The sequence below is a fragment of the Falco punctatus genome, assembly GCF_963210335.1.
Source record: "Falco punctatus genome assembly, chromosome: 5".
NCBI lineage: Eukaryota > Metazoa > Chordata > Aves > Falconiformes > Falconidae > Falco > Falco punctatus.
This window is the reverse complement of record NC_137584.1, coordinates 47,813,911-47,832,575: the sequence shown is the minus strand read 5'-3', so window position 1 is coordinate 47,832,575 and position 18,665 is coordinate 47,813,911. Positions and strand designations below refer to the sequence as shown.

At 40.7% G+C, this 18,665-nt stretch overlaps 1 protein-coding gene across 3 annotated transcripts in view; it reads left to right on the top strand.

The window, feature by feature from the left end:
* Window positions 1-18,665, top strand: part of CNKSR3 (CNKSR family member 3) — a 66,951-nt gene that overhangs the window by 8,740 nt on the left and 39,546 nt on the right. Inside the window, exon 1 of one of the 3 annotated variants that reach the window (XM_080389786.1) lies at window positions 3,054-3,139. The exons of the other annotated variants lie outside the window; for them this stretch is intronic. Coding sequence (XP_080245912.1) covers window positions 3,136-3,139 — 4 coding nt within the window. The 5' untranslated portion in view covers window positions 3,054-3,135. Of the gene's footprint in view, window positions 1-3,053; window positions 3,140-18,665 lie in introns of those variants that run through there. 3 annotated transcript variants of the gene reach the window in all.

Sequence of the window (18,665 nt, the reverse complement as noted above, 5' to 3'; positions counted from 1 at the left end):
CAGAAAGACTTTTTCCCTTTTTACCACCCCCCCTTATTTTTTTTTTTTTGATTGGTATTGGTTTAAAGCAGGAGTGCGTGGTTGCAATGAAATAAGCTTTCTGCTTTGGCATGTGGAATATTTATATCGTGCTTTTCCCTCGTATTTTTTTCTCTTGGGCGCTGAAAGTTTGTTACCTTGCCAGATTAAAGAGTAAACCTGCTAATCGTTTTAAAAGGCTTTATTATACTTATGCAGGAAAGCAAGCCAAGCATGCTTAATTTATTTTACTCTCGGGTTCCTTGAGCAGGTAACTCTTTAGCTGGACCCTCAGTGTTATGCAGAACAATTTGAGGGCTGGCTGTAGTGGGGAGGTGGATCTTCTGACTAATGAAAACACGTGTCCTTTGAAATGCAAAGGAATAAATTAAAGACCGCTGGTGACTTTTGTTTCTGCTGTTGTTTTTCAGTTTCTAGGTAAGCTTTCGACCTCTTTGGTGCACAGCGTCATTTTATGTCACTCCCTGCATGACAAGGCTGTAATAAAGAAATGAGATGTGGAGAATTTTTCTTTATCGTTGTGCTTTCATCTCTGCAACGTTCAAATCGACCCTTTAATAGCAAGCTAACAGCCTTATTAGCACAATGTTTCATAGTTTATTTACTGCGTAGTTCACAACCACTGGATTTTGTTTCACCGAAGACCAGTATTCTGTATTTTACCTTACAAATATGAAATTAGTTCTAAAAGTTAGTTTTGTAAAAAAAGCAATTGGAGGAGAGCTTATGCCATTTGTTTTCTTACACGTGCTATCTAGGAAGGGTGATATCATGATCTTTATTGAACTGGTCAAGCTTCAGGAGGAAGTATTTGGCTGGTGGTATCTGCTGCCTGTAGTTAGTGCCGTGATGGCACGGGGATGTATTCTAGAAGAATGACATAAATAACTGTGGTGAGAGATGCCAGCTCTCAGTGGGGAGATTGGTTTTGCAGATAATTAATCATGCTTATCATACAACAATAAAAACATCTTGGAAAAAATAGAGGGCACCACAAATAAGTGGTCTGATTCAATCCATTTTGATGCATAATATAAAACTGAGAATATTTCTCCAGGAACCTTTTCTTCCGTCCAAGTCTTTTTACAATCGAACACCTATAAATTGATTTTTTAAAAATTATTTTTCCAAACCAGAAGCAGCATGAAAATTCCGCCCACCCTCCCCTAGTTCCATGAAACAAACCCCAGAAATCAAAGTCCAAATGTAAGCTGTGACACCACTGTTGGACGGTTAGCTTATTTGCTCTTGGTGAACTTGCACTTCTTTTTTTAAAGAGGCTTTTGAACTAACTTTATTTAACAAGATAACTCTTATCCTGAACTCTTATCCTTATGAATCACTCTGTGGTTGAGTTGTTCACTCCTAGATAAATACTGTGAATAGCATTTAATAGAATAGAACTTAAAACAGAATCTATCAAGAATTAGTAAGCTGAACATGAATATTTTTAGCTTTTTGTAGTCAGGTTTTAAATAAAAAGTTTTACAAACAACAGCTGATGCAAAATGCAGTTGCTTGTCTTTTGCTAATTCAGACAAGAAGGCTGCTGTTTTTTGCAAACAAGGGTGTTTTTTTCTGGTAGAGTACACTGTACTGACAGTAGCAGCCTATGGTAGCTAACAAGAGTTGGTCTAGTTAAACCAAAGCTGCTGAGGAAGAGTTGTACTTTTACTCGCTAGCAGTTGTCTGTGTAGGTGACACTTTTTTCAAGCTTTGACCAAGGATATGACAACTTTTTAGCTACAGCATAGTGTTTTGAAAGTTATATCTAATATTTCCATAAGCACCTCCTTGATTTATGTCTGGAAAGAGTTATGGTGTAGTTAGAGGTATCTCCTGCAGCCTGACACAAATTCAGATAGTACTTAGGGGCTGTATTTGGCCATGACAAGGTGAGACTTTGCTAGCATGCTGTGTTGATTTGACTTGTGGCTGGATTGATGTGGAGTTTATGCTTTTTGGATGATAGAGCTGGCGCTGTTTTCCTGACTATACTTAGAAATGTGGGTGTGTTTTGGGTTTTCTTTTGTTTGTATCTTAGTTGATCCTTGTTGGGGTATAAACTAATATGTGGATGGTGTTGTGGTTGACCTGTGGTTTTGCTTCCTGTATCTTGCAGCACTCCCTTGAGTGCTTGTGAAACTGAATTCCCCCCCACGAGCTACTCAAGAGGGATTCCTAGAGTTTTTCAGGTTATTGTGGGACAGCTGTATGACTGTGGAAGCTGTAACGCATCTACAGCACACTGCTTGTATATGATTGTGGGTTTGCAGTTTTCTGGGCTATCCTGGGTGCAGAAACCAGCAAGAACCTGTGTAGTTCCATAGGGCTGTACACATGGAGAAGTATCCGGAACAAAAGTAACTTAATTTTACTGGCATAACAACAATTTGAAGGACATGAAGTGGTCTGATGTGGAGGAACTTTCTCTGGTCTCAGAAGCCCCTGGCTACTGAAAACCCTGCAGCTAAGGTCATTCCTCAAAAGATGCAAGGGGGAGGAAAGCTCCGCATGGGGTAGAGCCTCCTGTGTGAGAAATGTCACTGCCTTACTGGAGAACATCAATGTGCCTCCTCTGTTAGCTGTAGCCTGATCTGTCTCTTCCCCCTGCCCTCAGGCCTTGCATACTTATTTGAGTTGTGACTTCAAGCCAAATTTTGCGTGGTACAGACAGTTTGACGTGCTTGTGGTTAGAAGCCTCTGTTGTTGCGAGGCTCTGCTACAATTTGGCCTTTGTCGCTGTAGCTTCAGTGAGCTGGGGATCACGTGTCTGCTTTGGTCTCTTTATTGCACTCCAGGTTTGGTTATTCCCTTCCTCAGTAGTTCATGGGTATCACTTATTCCTGTGCCTGTTCTGTCATGAAATACTCAGATTTCCATTTCTGGTAAAGCTTTTTAGCAACTATATTTATAGGTATGCCTGGGAGAAGAGGGAGAAATATGTTAATTTATTAATGGTTAGCAATTAATTGTGAGGGCCTGGTGTTCTTTTTTTAGAGCCATCTTGCTTACCCAGAGAGATTCCAACAAGGTCAGTCACATTAGCTGTGTGTGCTGGGAGCTGCAAACCATAGCTGGATTTTAGAAGCAATTATGGGTAATGTATAGCACTGGAGTTATTTTTTTGGCCTTTCTTTTCTTTTTTAGGTACTGGCAAATGAATGCAATTGTATTTAAATTGTTTGGGAAAATGTAACACTAGGAAACCCTTAGTTATTTTTTTAAGACAGAGTATTTTTGCTTTTAGTGAAGAAAAGAGCTGCCCATAACTGGGGCTGCAGAAGAGTATCCTTCCCGTGCTTACTCAGTTACTTAAATACTCTATACATGTATTTTTTTAATAGATCAGAAAATTACATTGAATAACCACTCTTTGGAGAACTCAACTGAAATTCTGAGTGTGGCTGGACCATAATGTTTTACTAGTGAAAGGTGACTATACTGAAAACATCTATTTATATTTGCTTGTGGGCTGAAGCAGAGTAAAAAGTTGCACAACAAATTTGTACTATTGCAGTCGTAGAATCATTCATTCATTGTTGTGAAGATTGGTGAGTGTGTGTAAAAAAAAAAAAAAAAAAAAAAAAAAAAAAAAAAAAAAACCAAAAAAACCCCCAAACCAAACACAAAACCAAAAAAAAACCCAACCAAAATCAAACACACAAAAAACCCCCACCAAAAAACCAAAATAAAACACAAAAAACAAACCAACACACCAAAGATGGCCTCTGTATTTATGTGTTTAGGGCACGTTTTCTTTTTTTTTTTTTGCCGTGTTGCACTTTCTTGAGCTGCTTGTGGGTTCTGTGATTCCCCCCCATCTTTTCATGTTCACAGTTAGCTCTGTGTACTTGCCATTAATTTGCTGTTCAAACTATTATAACCAAACATCAGAAAGTCTAAAAGCTGAATGCTGTCAGCATGATGTTTGGAAAAGCAACACTTTAAATGATAAAATCACAACAGGCATTAGTGGAAAGTTGACTGTAACCTTTGTAGAGGAATGTAGTGAGGCTCTTGCAATGAATTTTAGGCATGCAAGATATATTTAGGTAGTACCTGAACATACGTAGTAGTGTTAAGTGCAAAGATGCTTGCTCAGTATTGACCAACTAGAGGTGTAAGGTGGTATACTTAAAAGAAATTTCTTCTAACTACTCAACAGAAAGTGCAGAGATTGGTCAGTGGGTTGGCTGATTTTTTCTTTCTTTAAAGCTTTTCCTTGAGTGACAAGAAGTAATTTGTATCTGTTGTTGACTTCTATAACAAAAACCTCATTTTGGACAAAATGTGTGTCAGATTTTCATAATTCTTGTTATGTGTTCGTTCCTTGCACTTCTGCCTGGGACCCATGTTTTCAGCATGTAAATCTTCTTGGTTGAGGATCATGCCTTTCTCTGTATGCTGTATAGCATCCTACAAGAGCTAAGGGAAGACAAAATACAGGGCACTGGATAAAATGCATGTTGAAACTTGTCATCTTTTATTTTCTTAAGTAAAAGACCCTGACAAAAGGTGGGTTTTCCAATATGTGCTACTAGAGCAGGGGTCCTCAAACTCAAACTTTTTAACCAGGGGGCCGGCGCACGGATGAAGTGGCAGGCAGTCATCTGCGGCTGCTTGGTTTTCCACCCCCAACCCCTGGTGTGTGTGGGGGTGGGGGTGAGGGGGTTCTGCAAATACCAGGGGCCGGATTGAGGACCCTGGGGGGCTGTATCTGGCCCGTGGGCCATAGTTTGAGGACCGCTGTACTAGATGGATTGCAGTTATGAGTTATGAGTGCGTACAGCCTGTTACCAGGTATTCAAAAGAATGTGGGTTTCTTTTCAAGTGGTGGTTGTTCTTTCCTTTTGATTTCTTAAATCTAAATTTCTGAATTGCCTGGTTTAAGTCATGATCTAACAGATGACCTCCCTCCAGGAATGTCAAACAGATGATGACTAGTGACAGGGATTGCAGAAGAGGTGACGAGACTGCTCAGTTTTCAGTTTGCTGCATAATTTTAGGACAAGATTTTCACTCACAGGGAAATGTCACACAGAAGATATGTTAATGAATAAACCGTGCCTCTGGTTTTAAGTGGAAGAAGTTGATTACTATTGCCTTTTTTCTGTAAAAGTGACGACATTGTTCTTAATTTGTACTGTGCATTTCTCTGACAATGTCGCACAGTCAGGTGTCCCTTCCCTAGAGGGATGATGTTTCTGTAATGTCTCCTTGCTTTATCCTCCAGGTACCCCAAATATATGTCCCGTCAACAGGAGGAGGTAGGGAAGTATTGATGTTTTCAAGGCTGGCTTGAGGAAAGGAAGGGTGGATGAGGAGTTAACGGAGCTGGGGCCTCTATAGCAACCTCTCATGTACTTATGGTAGTTCTTCAGAACCCAACTTCTTGTGGTCATGGGATTGCTCACAGATAGTGTGTTTGTCCACAGGACTGCAGTAAGACATAGGAAATTGAAATAAAAATGCTGTTTGACTTGGATCTGTCTGATGTTAGGCAGGGTATACGGTCCTTTTGTCATTTGGGCGCTCATTACCAGAGTGAGATGACTGGAGTCTGAGTCTATCATTCAGATTCCTGAGCCACGCTTCCTTTGCACGCTTCCTTTGCACGAGGAAATGGCCTGTGGGTTTCCATATGCCTGACCACGACCTTTCAGAGTGCAAGCAGTAATGTTTCACAGCTTGGAGGATCTGCAGGAGGTACACTGAATCAGCCCAATCTGTTTCACTGGCTTTAAAACATTCATTACCTATTAAAATAGATATTTATGGTATTATGAAATGTAGCTAATTTTCATCAGATGTCATGTGTGCTGGACAAAACCAAGCATTTGTGTGTGATTTGGTGAGATTAAATTACTGACCTCTAACTTTGGCCTACTGACATACATTCAGTATCTGGCTAAATTAAGTTATAATATTGCATCAGGGCTGAGTTCATATCATTTCTTGTACATGCTTCTCTGATACCCTTTTACATGAAGACTGTTCTTTGTCACTGTAATGACAAAATCTCTTTAGTGTTTTGGACTGTTTCTTATACTAGTAGTTAGGTGTAGGTAAACAAAGCATCTGGTGTACTGTTGCAATCAAAGCTTTGTGGCATAAACGTGATCTTATCTTGTTCCTTGATCAAAGGGAAGAACTCCATTTAAAACTTAATTGGTGCTCATCAAGGGCTGAGGCTTCTGCTAAACCAAGTGTTGGTACAGGTTTCTAGGCTAATGATCCTGATGTCTCTGTTTTGTGTGTGCAAAATGAACATTGCTTAGGTTGCCATCCCTTTATCATTATCTTTCCTTATCTCAGAGTCTTGTATTATGGGAATGAAGTTTTCTGGGTTTATGAAAAGCTCTATAATATGCCCATTTTGTCACTAAATAAAAGATATCTTGTCTGGTACAAATGCTTTCCTAACCAGAAGGGAAGGGATGAAGGTATTGCTTCCTTTGGATACATTAAGAGTCTAGGGGGCCAGTGAGGCAGACTGGTTAAGGGCTTCTGTTGAGCTTTCTAGCTTCTGTATCTTGTAAGAGAGGATTTCTGCCATATGTTATGATATTTCTGCCATTGCCTATTCCAAACATGCTTTTTTCTGAGCTGCAGGTCTTGGCAGTACTTTTTTCTTCCTCTTGAACCAGCATTGTGGAAGGGCTGTGTCCTTGCTGTGATGGCCAAAAGGCAAATCTTTGGTGACAGGTGGACGTGTAAACAAAAGAGTGAAAATCTACCAGTCTGTTACATTGGGACAGGAATATCAGAACTTCAGTGCCCTGAAAATTTAATTTTAAGTTGACTGCTATCCCACTGCCGTAGGGGGCAGAATGCTGTACCTGAGCAGGTATCTTAGCACTGCACTGCTGAGAGGAGGAGTGCTTGGATATAGGGATGGGGAGGGACAAGCTAACAATAAGGGGTGAATACACGGGGAACAATACCGCTGCGTAGGACTTCCCGTGAGGAAGGAGGGCTATAAGAACAAGTTCAGACATGCCTGAAGAATGTGAACTAAAAAACATGTTCAGCATCCATGGGATGGAGCTGTGCCTGTAGAGTATTGTAGAGGGAAAAGTGGTAACAATGAAATGCAGGTATCAGACATGAGTGTTTTAGGGTTTGTTATTTTTTCTCCCACCCCCTCAGTAGTTCTAGTGGTGATGTGTATTCACTGTTTCACTTGCCCACCCTTCACAAAGTGCAGGATTCTTGCTGTTCGTATTCTGTTAGCTTCACCAAACAGAATTTTAAGAGGATTGTGGCAAAACATAAAACTCAATAATTATTAGTGTTCTCAATGCAAGCTGTATGGAAACTTTGGAAGAAAGAGGAGACAAAAGATATATATGCTATAAATTCTGTGTGTTTGGGTTTTTTTCCTCCTTTAAAATTTGTAGTATTCCATGTAGTATTTGGACTTAGGCTGTACTCACCAGAGCATGTAATATTATAGATCTTGTGAAATATCATCCCTGTGTAAACATAAAAGCATCATAGCTATTTCCTTGTATTTTTAAAAAATCCTTCATAACTATACATACTTCACACTATTTCAGACAGTAACGCTAGATAAATAAATCCGTGATCAAGACAAGAACTTGGAAATCAAACCTGCCAATTTTTTTCTTGCGGTTTTTTGTTGTATCTCACTATAACATGTTAGACATCACCGCATTAAAAAAAAAAAGTTAATACAGTTTGCCCTTAATTATGATTAGGATTTAACAGTAATCTTGGAGGAACATGTAATATTCCTGCTTGACTGAGAATGAGATTCCTTGCTTATCTGGGAGGGTAGATGTGGGCTTGATGCAGCAGTGCTGAAGCTAGAGCATTATAATGGACTGAGGTGGATGCTGTGCTTACACAGCAGTACTTGCAGGCAGTGGGAGATCTATTTTTATTGTTACTTTTGTGATAGTTTCATGTTTCTATAATGTTTTGCTGCTTACTATTAGAGTATTTGTGTCAGACTGATGCTGACTGGTAGGATTCTGGCTAGTTTTACTTTTATTCTGATTTTAGAAGTATCAAGAGGAGATGACTGGAGTAGAGCCTTGAGAGACAAAGTCTCCGGGGGCTGGTGAAGTGTCCTTTTGGTGCCTTACACAATTCTTAGCTTGATGTAACCTTAATGCACCATTATTGCAGTGTCCCTGGTGCTTTGTAGTCTTTTTCAGCAGGCCTCTCAGTAGGAATTTGCTGTTATTTTCATTTTAAAGATAAGGAATTAACATTGTGGGGAATTTGGGTGTGCCTGCCTTACATGGTGTAGGTCCAAGTAACCTGGAGTAGATTATCTATGTAGTAGAAACAGTATTAGCATGGTTGTCTTGGCTGTTTTAATTCCCTAATGCAATTGTATTGCTTATAAACTCCTGAAACATCTGTTTGTGCTACTTCAAGTGTCCAGTCATTTATGGCTGTGTGTTGTGGAGTGTATGGTGAAAAGTGGCTTGCCTCTGGTCATACAGTGGGTGGCATTGAAATCAGGATTAAGACGTGAGTGTAGAGATCTAAATTAGCCAGAGAGAGATACCTAGCAAACATATACTATGTTATAGTCACTGGAGCCTAGAGGGTAGCTCAGCAGATCTTGTGCTTGGTGTCTGTTCCAGGGTGAGCTGAGTCATGCTGTGGGCTCTATCGACTACTGAGTAGGTCTCTGTTGAGTATCCTGGGCATTAAAGCGTGTCAATGTCCAACTGGGTCCAACCCATGATACCTGGAGCAGCAGAAGAAAACTTGCAGGCCCTGGTTCAGTGCTGTAGTTACTGGATCCTCCTTTCTCCATCAGATGCAGGAAGTCATAACAACAAATGAGGGGGTGTGCTAATTTAAAAATTATTTGTATGCTTCCTTAAGAAAATAGAGCATGACTGCATTTAAGGCTGTTGGAATATTTTGGGAAGCTGTTTCGTATTTTGTTGCCTTAAACCACTTCATGGTGCCTAGGTTCCAAGCTAGTGAGCATCCTTGGTGTATAAAATTGTCTCTTGAAACAAGGCAATTGACAACTGGACACTGGGGTGTGACCATAGTACCACTAGCAACACTGTGTCAGCTTTCAGTGTAGTGAGGTTGCTAGCTTCTCAGGGCAGCATATATGGAGAAGAATTCCAGAGTCCAGTAGAGTCAATCCTGTGCTAGGCATGCCTGGAGACTTTTGTTGAGCTGTCATTCACAGAAGTACTCATTTCTCAGATTGTCAGCTTGTGTGCACGCTTTCAGGTTTTACTCCATGTGGCTTGGTTGCTGCAGAATACTGAATGGACTGTGTGGTTTTTTACCCATGTATAATTGAGCGTAATGCATGTAACTATATTGTCCAGTATCATTCTCAACTTCCTAAGGCTTAAAAGTATGTTGAAATGGTAGTTGGGAACTTAATTATCTCTTTTGGCTTTACTGAAATAATTTTGCTCTTTAGTATTCTCTTCTTGTCATTGGGTGTTCTCAAAAATCTGTTAACTTTTGAGGACTAGTTTTCTATTAAGACTTAAACTATATTTTCATTCTGCCTGCAGCATTCCCCTAGCTGGCTCTGTTAGCCATATATGCAAGGGCCCTCCCTAGAGATGCTTCTGGCACCTAGGAATTACACGCTCCCTGGAAGCTGTGCTACTAAAGTTGTACTCTGTAACAGATCTTTCAAAAAAACCACCAAACCAAACAAAACCCAATTTGGCTGAAATCTTGCAAGAAAGAAGCAAGTTGCTATAAATTGAATGGCAGGTAGTCGAACCAAATACCCACAAGTATCTAATAGTGATTTACTGTGCCTTGAAAGTATCAGGAAGACTTGTTTGGCACTCCCGCAGAGTCAGAAATACCTTGTTGCCACTGTTCTAAGGGGTGGAATAGCTGTTCATGCTCCTGCCTCTCCACAATCACAAAAAATACTGTGTGGGGATGTGAGATGGAGTGGCTGAAAAAAATATGGGGCTCTTTGCTGCCCTCCGCTGCCCTCCCTTACATCTGGGAAGGAGGTGGGGCTCCTGATCAGGTTGGTGGTGGTCTTTTGGACTTGTGTATGATTCAGACAGAGCCCTCAGTCAGCTTTGCCACCATTGATCTCAGATGCCTTTGGCTTTCTTACAATTGGATGTTGCATTTGAATGAACTCTGAGGTTTAGTGTTGTAAGATGATGTGGAATACTGAAAATGTGTCAGGCAGCTAATTCTGTGAAGCAATTGCTTTAGATGTTTAAAGCAATTGTAAAAATATGAAGAAGCTGAGTGATGTGGTTTGTCAACTGAGCAGTCAATCACCTTGATTTTTTTGACAGTCTTTTCAAAGGAAGCTCAGATGCTTCAGTGGTATGCTTTAAAATGCCTGTTGTATTGGGTACCTCAATGCAGGTCTGTCCTGTCACTGGGACAACATTATCTGTTTGTTTTTGGTTTTTGTTTGTTTTTGGGTTTTTGTTTGTTTTTGGGTTTTTGTTTGTTTTTGGGTTTTTGTTTGTTTTTGGGTTTTTGTTTGTTTTTGGGTTTTTGTTTGTTTTTGGGTTTTTGTTTGTTTTTGGGTTTTTGTTTGTTTTTGGGTTTTTGTTTGTTTTTGGGTTTTTGTTTGTTTTTGGGTTTTTGTTTGTTTTTGGGTTTTGTTTAGGTGTGCTGACTGTATCAGCCTTTTCTCCCTCCAGCCCCCCCCCCCCCCGCTTGCCTTTATTGATTCCAATATATGCTGGCTGCTCTTGCTCTGAGACCTTTGTGGCCACGCCTTCCAGCTTTGCTCTGCTCATCTTCTCTCAGCTGTTGGTGGGAACACAATGGCTACTTTGTGAATACCTTTAAGCTTTCTAATCCTTGTCACATTGCTGTGAAGCTCTCCTCAAAAACCTGTCAGCTGTGATGGCATCAACCTTCCCAGCCCTTTGGAGTTGAAGGGCCATGGCTGGTTCAGTGAAATGGTTGCTTGTCCCAGCAGGGTGGAGTGTCATTTCTTGTCTTATGTTCTTCCACCTGTTTCACATCCCTTTGGGCAGGGGTTGGGATTTTTGCTCTTTGGTCTTGAGGCTCCTTGTGTGTCCTGGCCCATGGAAGGGACTCTGATGTGCTATATAAATTAATGCAAACAAAGTTCTAAGAAACTAGAATTTCTCCTGTAAACGTTGTGGGGATTTTTAACATGATATAATGCATGCATCCGAATAACGACAGTGTCTCCTAGGAGAATCCAGTAGTGAAGTGACTTCTGAGGATCTGTCCGTGATGGAAAGAGGTATTGCACCATCAGCAGTTCTCTGTTAGTGTCATTCAGCTTGCTACGACATATTTATGTGGTTAGCAGCTGCTGATGGCTGGTGATTCTCATGTGCCTGTACTTATGGCTTCCTGGTGGCTGTGAGACTGTAAGGTGCTAGGCACAAATGTTTCATAACAGTGTAGGAGGTTGTCATCTGAAAGGCTGGCTATCTGGCAACTAAATCAGCTGTTGCCTTACAGCAAACTGCTCCCTGACTAGCTCATGGGTGTAACAGTAATCACAGTGTTCACAAGGGTGCATACACAAAGGAGAGGCAGATGTGTGTAATGGACCTTGCTGCAATCAGCCAAAACAGTTCCACATGGTGGTGTGAGGAGGCAGCCAAACCAAATTAAAGGGATCACCCCATTTCTTCCTGGGAGCCAAGAGGCAGGCAGTTTTGCAATGTTCCTTCTTGTTTCCATTGTGGGAACAGGCATCAGAGTGTTAATTACTAGAGTTCAAGAAAAGGAGCTCTTGTGACTAATGAACTATTCCTTCAACCACAAAACCCTTGAAACTTTTAAAAGGCAAGCTCTTAATTGCATGTTTGAGATGAAGGCCCTAGGGCGGGGGGTTATTGCACCATATTAACCACATAAAGTTATCAGGCACAGAGGCTTCATGTGCTAGACACACAAACAATTAATATAGAGTGTACTGTTACTGCTTTTAGAAAATGTAGAAATTTGTGCTTGACCTGTTGCAGGATAGTATTTATTTTTAGGGCCAGCAACACCCCCCCCCCCCCTTTTTTCCCCCCCCCACTTGATAGGGACGATAAAAAATTACTCTTACTGCAAAGGTGTTGACCTGATTTCCCCCTGGAAGAGGCCTGACGTATTAAAGTTGACAAGCTGTGGAGGCAGCCACCTTGGGAAGTATGCTTCAAAAGGGATAGTGCTTTCGTGTTGCTTGTAGTCAGTGTGTAATTACTGTAATTAATACTAATATTGCCTGTGAATGAATTCTGTGCTTCCACTTTGTTCCTGTGGAAGAGTATTTATGCATGCTGTTGTGAAGAACTTGTCAGCAACAGTAAACCAGATGGGCAGAAGCTTGATGATGGGATGTATGGGCTGGTAGAAGTCTGGCTCTGGATAAAGTGGGATGAAGTTCTGATTTGTGTCTCTTGAGTGGGGTGGGTTGATTCTTTTTCAAGTTGGGCTGTTCCTTTGCCAGGGACTTCTGCTACGTACGCAGTCATCTCTAAAGGCTTTCCTTGCTGGAGGTTTTGGTGTGGAGATGGAGAGTGCAGCTGGGTGGGGGGTCTGGTCTGTCCCCTCTGTCCCAAAGCGTCTCAGGGCTGGCCAGTTCCCCCTCTAGGAAGAGGGTGTGAGCTGCTGCTGTTAGATTTGGTCTGCAAGTAAATGCATGTTTCTGTGGCTCTTATTCCAGCATCTTTAAGCAGGATTAGTGTGTGTGCATGAGAGGGGGAAACAGTAGCTGGAAGTTTAGTGTCTCAGACCAAGAGATTGATGATAGTTTTATATCTATTAAATTGAAAATGTTGGGAGTAAAATAAATGTCTTATTTCATGTGAGTGGGATGGGATATCTAGAGAGAGTAACTTGGGCATAAGAAGACTTTGGTGTCACCCTGTTTGTTATGTGGCCATAATGCTCTTAAATGGATTGCTTGCTTTTGAGACAATGCTACTTATGTCAATTTGAAATAAACACTGATAGGAAAATCATGCAAAATATTTGTGTGCTTACTGTAGTTAATGCAGTGTGACTATTTAAAGGTCAGTTACATGGTCTCTGCTGGGTGAATATCTCAAATGGAAATTTTCAACTAATTTCTCATCTTTCCTCTTGTGGCTGTATTTCCCTTTATTCCCTGTAATATCCTGTTACATGATCTTCTTTCCCAGGTATTTTGTCATGTTGGTCTTACGTGGGTAGGAGCAGCCTCGCTGTCTCCTGGCTGTTTCATAACAGCTTTCAGAGGAGTTTGTGCTCACCTCCTCAGTAAAGAATATACTTAAAGAAGTGTCAAAGAGCAGCAAATGTTTTGATGAATTGCATTAGTCCTTGGGTGGGAAGCCCTCATTCTTTTCCAGCTAATGGTAGGCAGTGGACAGAAGTGTCTGGTAGCCTGTGTGGTGACAGTTTGGAAATAAATTGGTACTTCACAGCTTTCTGCTTACAGGCCTCCATTACTTGTGTGGAGGGCACCACTGGAGGTGGTGAGTTTTTCTAGAAGCTCTGGTAGAGAGCACGTGGCGATGGTGCCATCCTCTTAGCAGCAGTCTCAGTTTGGGGGCATGAAGCCAAGTCTCCATGAAGAGAGAGTATTTGTGTGACACTGTTTCTTTGCTGCTGTTTTGATAACTTCTAAAAATCGCTAATGCTTTCAATTTAGGAAACTCCTCACCAATTACCTTTCCCTGCTGTCCCACACCTTCTGTAAGATGTAATGAATAACTTGAGTGTAAATAAGGTCACTACAGTGCCTGCAAGTGAACAAAGATGAACAGCCATCAAATGGGCTTCTGTAAAACACTGTCCTGAAAGTCCATTGCTACCTAGTTAACGAATAGGAGTACTCTCAGGGGTTGGAAAGTGTTGACCTGGTTGCATGTTCTCTCTCCCCTTACAAAGTAGTACACAGAAGTATTACTTCTGAACTTTCATTTCCAAATACATCCTTGGGCACAGTGAGCAGCAATTTCTTATGATTTGGAAGTTTGAAAATTTGATCACTAACTGGAGCTTACTACATGGTACTAACCATGTGGCAGATTCACTTGCAGAAAGAAGTCCAAGCTGTGGAAATAAGCTCTGGCCTGAAGGTATTTGATCTGTTTAGGTAGCTTGGAAATAAGGCTCTGTAATACTTAAGATAAAGTGTGCATCCAGGAGAGAGACTGCTCAGGCAGCTTTAAGTTGATCAAACCAAACAAATAATTGTATCTAAATAAAACATTCAATCTAGAAGTATCCTAAGTAATATCTTTTTATGGGCGGCCAAACTGCTGCTTCTGAGTTTCCATGCCTTTCAGTTTCATACAGCCTTTATACCCATCAGATGGCACTTTTACAAAAATGATACAACTTTTAAAGATGGGAAAGGGATAGGGGGGGAGAGAGAGAAAAAAAAAGTTGTTTTTTTTAAAGGAATTCTGTAACCTTTTACATGTTTGGAATTAATGGCTCTAGTAAGTCCATTCTGTGATGAAGGTAATTATAACTTGCTTGAAGGATCAGAAGAGGCGAACATACCATGTGTCAGTTTTGTTCTGGAAAGTTATGTTGAAAGTAAGACTTGTTAAAATGGAGTGGCTAGGCTTCTTCCAAATCTGTATTTCAAGGACCAGCAAAGCTCTGAGAATTTTACAGAGCTTGTGAAATATCTTAGTTGTTCTTTCTACCCTGTTCTTCAAGTATAACGTTAGTCACAGAGCTGCATAGGGGACTCTATTTATATCTATATATCTGAAACCTTGCATTTACCATTTCTCATTATTTCTGCTCTTCATACTGATCTGCAAACCACACTGTAGTTTATAATAGTTGATAGCGGACTGTATAAAACCCTGAGTACCATCAGAATGCTTGATTTATTTTTTTTTAGCACTATTTAAAAGGTAACTAGAGGAGCAGTAAATAGAAGAAAAATAAGAAATTAATGTCTAAGGGACTCTAGAAATATAAATTGGAGAGAAACTATTTGCTTTAAAAAAGCAGGTGCAAAAATGATTGCACCTGCTGTTTTTGGGATGATATTCTAGTCTGTTTCTAGCCTTTCACCTGTCTCAGACACTTTTTGTGATTCACTCATATGTAAATAGTAAGTGCAGTCATCCCTCCCCTGCTCTTGCACTTTGTTGTGTGTCTTAATAACCCAGGCTAGGGACATTACATGGAAGAGTTTTGTCTATGATTTTATTGTTAACAGACACATCATGTTGTTAGTGTCCAACTAAATAGTCATATCCTTGTGATAATGTGCTTGGGGTAGCTAAAGCAGGATCTACATTCAGGATGCTGCAATGTGCTCTGAATCATCAACATAAGTGTACAAGAAGTATGTGGGGTTTATTTATAAAAAAAGCAACCAAGAAGAGTGAGGTAGAACAACTATTTGCTGGGAAGCAGGAACACAAACCTATCAGTAATGCAGAAGTGAATAGGTGAGGTCTTGATCGTTGCTCTTAATACAGCAACAGAACTGGGTTATTTTTGGTAGCTAAAGTAATGTTACAGGTTCAGGATTAGGGCCTCGTTGTAAAGAGCCTGCATGCGATCTCCCACATACACGTGCACTCCCTAAGGACTACATTGTGTCAGACATTAAGAATGCAAACCATTTATGGGATTTTCATCCCTTGATGCATCTGTTTTGCAAATACAGAACTCAAAGTCTTAAGGGGAGATTGTCTACTTAGTACTCTTACAAATAGGACTGTTAAATGGTTAGTTTATCACTTCAACAAATGTTAACTATTTAGCCTTATTTAAAATTCAATTTGGAGAGTCCTCACCCTTGGTTACTGTATAGCTGTAACGTGGCTAATGTGAAGTTTGATATAAATGAAATTGGGAGTTAGTATTCAGGATGAGGGAGAAATATGGTCCTTACAAAGTGGATCAGCAGACCTATTTTCTCCATGTCCTTTCAGCTGCTGAATTTGTGCTTAACTGAGATAAGCGTAGGAATGATATTTTTTAAAATTATTGATTTGCTTTGTATGAAAAAAGCTAACATACAAAGAAAAAGGTATTTTGCTAAAACAAGCTTTGAAAGTAACATTTTTTCTTTAGAAAAAAACTCTAGAAAACAAAGGGATAGTGGCACAGAAAAAAACCCCAACCCCTTAGTATGAGGAAAAACTGACTATATGTAAGAAATCAGCGTTGCCATGTAGACAAAGAATTGTGAAATGCATGAGAACAATGAACTGAAGAAGCACTGCTTAGAAGTGTCAGTAGGCAAAAGATAACATAGATGGAAATACAGGTGGCTCTATTTTACTGAGGTTAACTTGCTGTGAAGCAGAAACATTTCCTCATTCAGACAGCTTTGAATTTTTGACACCTTGAAGTTTCCTTTTGTGGTGACGCTGATGTGAACTATCTGTTACTGCGAATGCATTAACATTACAACTGAAATTATGAAACTTTGTGAGGGAAATGGCTCATTAAATTGTCCAGGAGTGCTCCCGTGTCTGTTGCTTTGTGAAAATTGTTTTTAAATTTGATTGTGAATTACTTTAAAGTACAGTAATATGGAATTAGGTGTACAGTGATGGGGAGCTGCCTCTTGCTAAGTTTAACTTCATATGTCTGCATCTTGGAAGTCAACAGTGCCAAATACAGTCCTGCAACATCTCTCTCAACATTCCTCCTGTGTGTCACCTATAATAGTATATTTCCCCAAATCTGTGCCTTGCATGGTGTCATTTGCTGCTAGGCTGTGCACTGGTGTCTCAGGGATGGTGTATGTTGGTCCACAACACAGAGCTTGTCCAGCCTGCTTTTTGCAGTGTTTCTCTTGGTGCACTGCTGTGCTTTCGAGAAGATGCTCAGATGCAGCCAGAACACTTGATGGGGCCCCTCATCACCTCTGTTTTGGCTTTCTGTCACCACTTTTCCTATGGATAGGACATAGAAGGTTTTCTGGCAAGGGGGTGGTAGTATTGTGCAGGTGGGAAAGGAGGAGATCAGGATGTTGGAGAGAGGAGTGGGATGGACGATGGGAAGAATGAGACTAGAGAGGTGATCTTCAGCCATACAGCATGATCTGCGGACTGTGGCCTAATTCCATAATTTCCATAGTTTCTGGAGTTTTTGCCTTTGGGGACTTAAATGATTACATATTCCTGCTATGGATTAAGCTACAATATGTATTTAACTACAACAGCAACACAAAATTAAATTGCTTCCATTAAAAAAAACAAAAACAAAAAACCAAAACCAAAAAAAAAACCCCAAACTGGTTCCTGTAATCTTGTGGATGACTCCACAGCAAGCATTTTAGGTTCAGTGCTATTATATTTCTGTAAGTGAAATGGTAAAGTGGTTTTAAAAGCTTTTATAAGTAAAAGATCTGTAAAAAGTGTGTGTTAGAATAGTGATATAAAAAAGAAACCACCCAACAAATTCAGCATGGTTGTGTGAGTTGGAAAATTCTGGGAAATGTGTTTTTCTGTGGTTGCATTGATTTAGTGAGAACATCTGTATCTGCTAGTAGCAGAAACAAGATTTGTTTTGAGCTTCTCTTTGAGCTGTTAATGAGTGTGAGAGAATACACCTCTTTAAGTGGGGTCTGCAGCTGTTCCAGTGAGGGGCAGCATAGGGGGTCTCACGAGGTACAAGTCAGGTCCCTGACATAGGCTTTGTTGGCCACGGTTGTACCACTTTTGGCTGTTTATTCCCTACCCCCCTGCAACTTTCTGCCCTTGTTCTCTGCAATGATTCCACAGCAAAGGTGGCAGACCAGGTTGTGTCCTCCTACATCCTTTGGCAGTTTACAGCTCATTGTACTAGCTGAAGCTGTTGCTGATGATGAGCTTATAAAGGTCCTACTGCAGTGGTTGAGGCACAGGCATCTGTGCAGCTTGCCTTCAGCTGTCAAGATGTTGATGTTAAGTGGCTGGGACAAATCAGTCTCTGGTGGTGCAGAGGAGCTTTACACTGGTTTTGGGTAAAAGTGAGTTGGCAGTAACCATTTAGGCATCTTTGTGCCATCTGGGAACGGATGAAGGAAATGTTCTGGAGTCATGTTGTTCTCCTGTGTGTGGCCTCCTGAGGGAGTGAGTCAGGGTGTTGGACAGCCTGAAGATGAAATGGCAACCTACCTTGTTGATTACAGTGGCAACGAGTTCTTGTTGCCACCTAGTTGCAGGAGCAACAAATGCTGTGGTACGCCCATGGGTGGTTTGTTTGCGGTAGTCATCCCATATGCTCTGTACAGGAGAGGCTGTTTCCTAGGGTGTAGGAAGGAGCTGGCAGTGATTTTAGATCTTTTAAAAATCCTGTTGCATCTCTCTCTCACTGCAGCCCTCATGCAAGCGTGTGACTTTAAAGTCACACTGATGATTACCATGCTGAAAGCTCTGTATTTGCTGACACTGTCAGTCATGTTTTCACCAGCAAAATGATTTTATTAGGTTGTGGCAAACACTAGGGTATGTTCACTTGGACCTGATGGCTGTCAACAGGGCTTGAATGAATTAGTTCGAGGACAATCTTTTTTAGTAACTAATGTGAATTTTTTCTGCCATTGCAGTAGTCTACTAGAGCATGCAGTGCCAAGCTCTGTGGGTTTAAAACAACTTTTTGGTGGAGGATAAGTCATTTGCTAGATATAATCATAAAAATTTAAGGTGAAAAAGAATAACAAGATCTGGGTCATACTTGCTGGC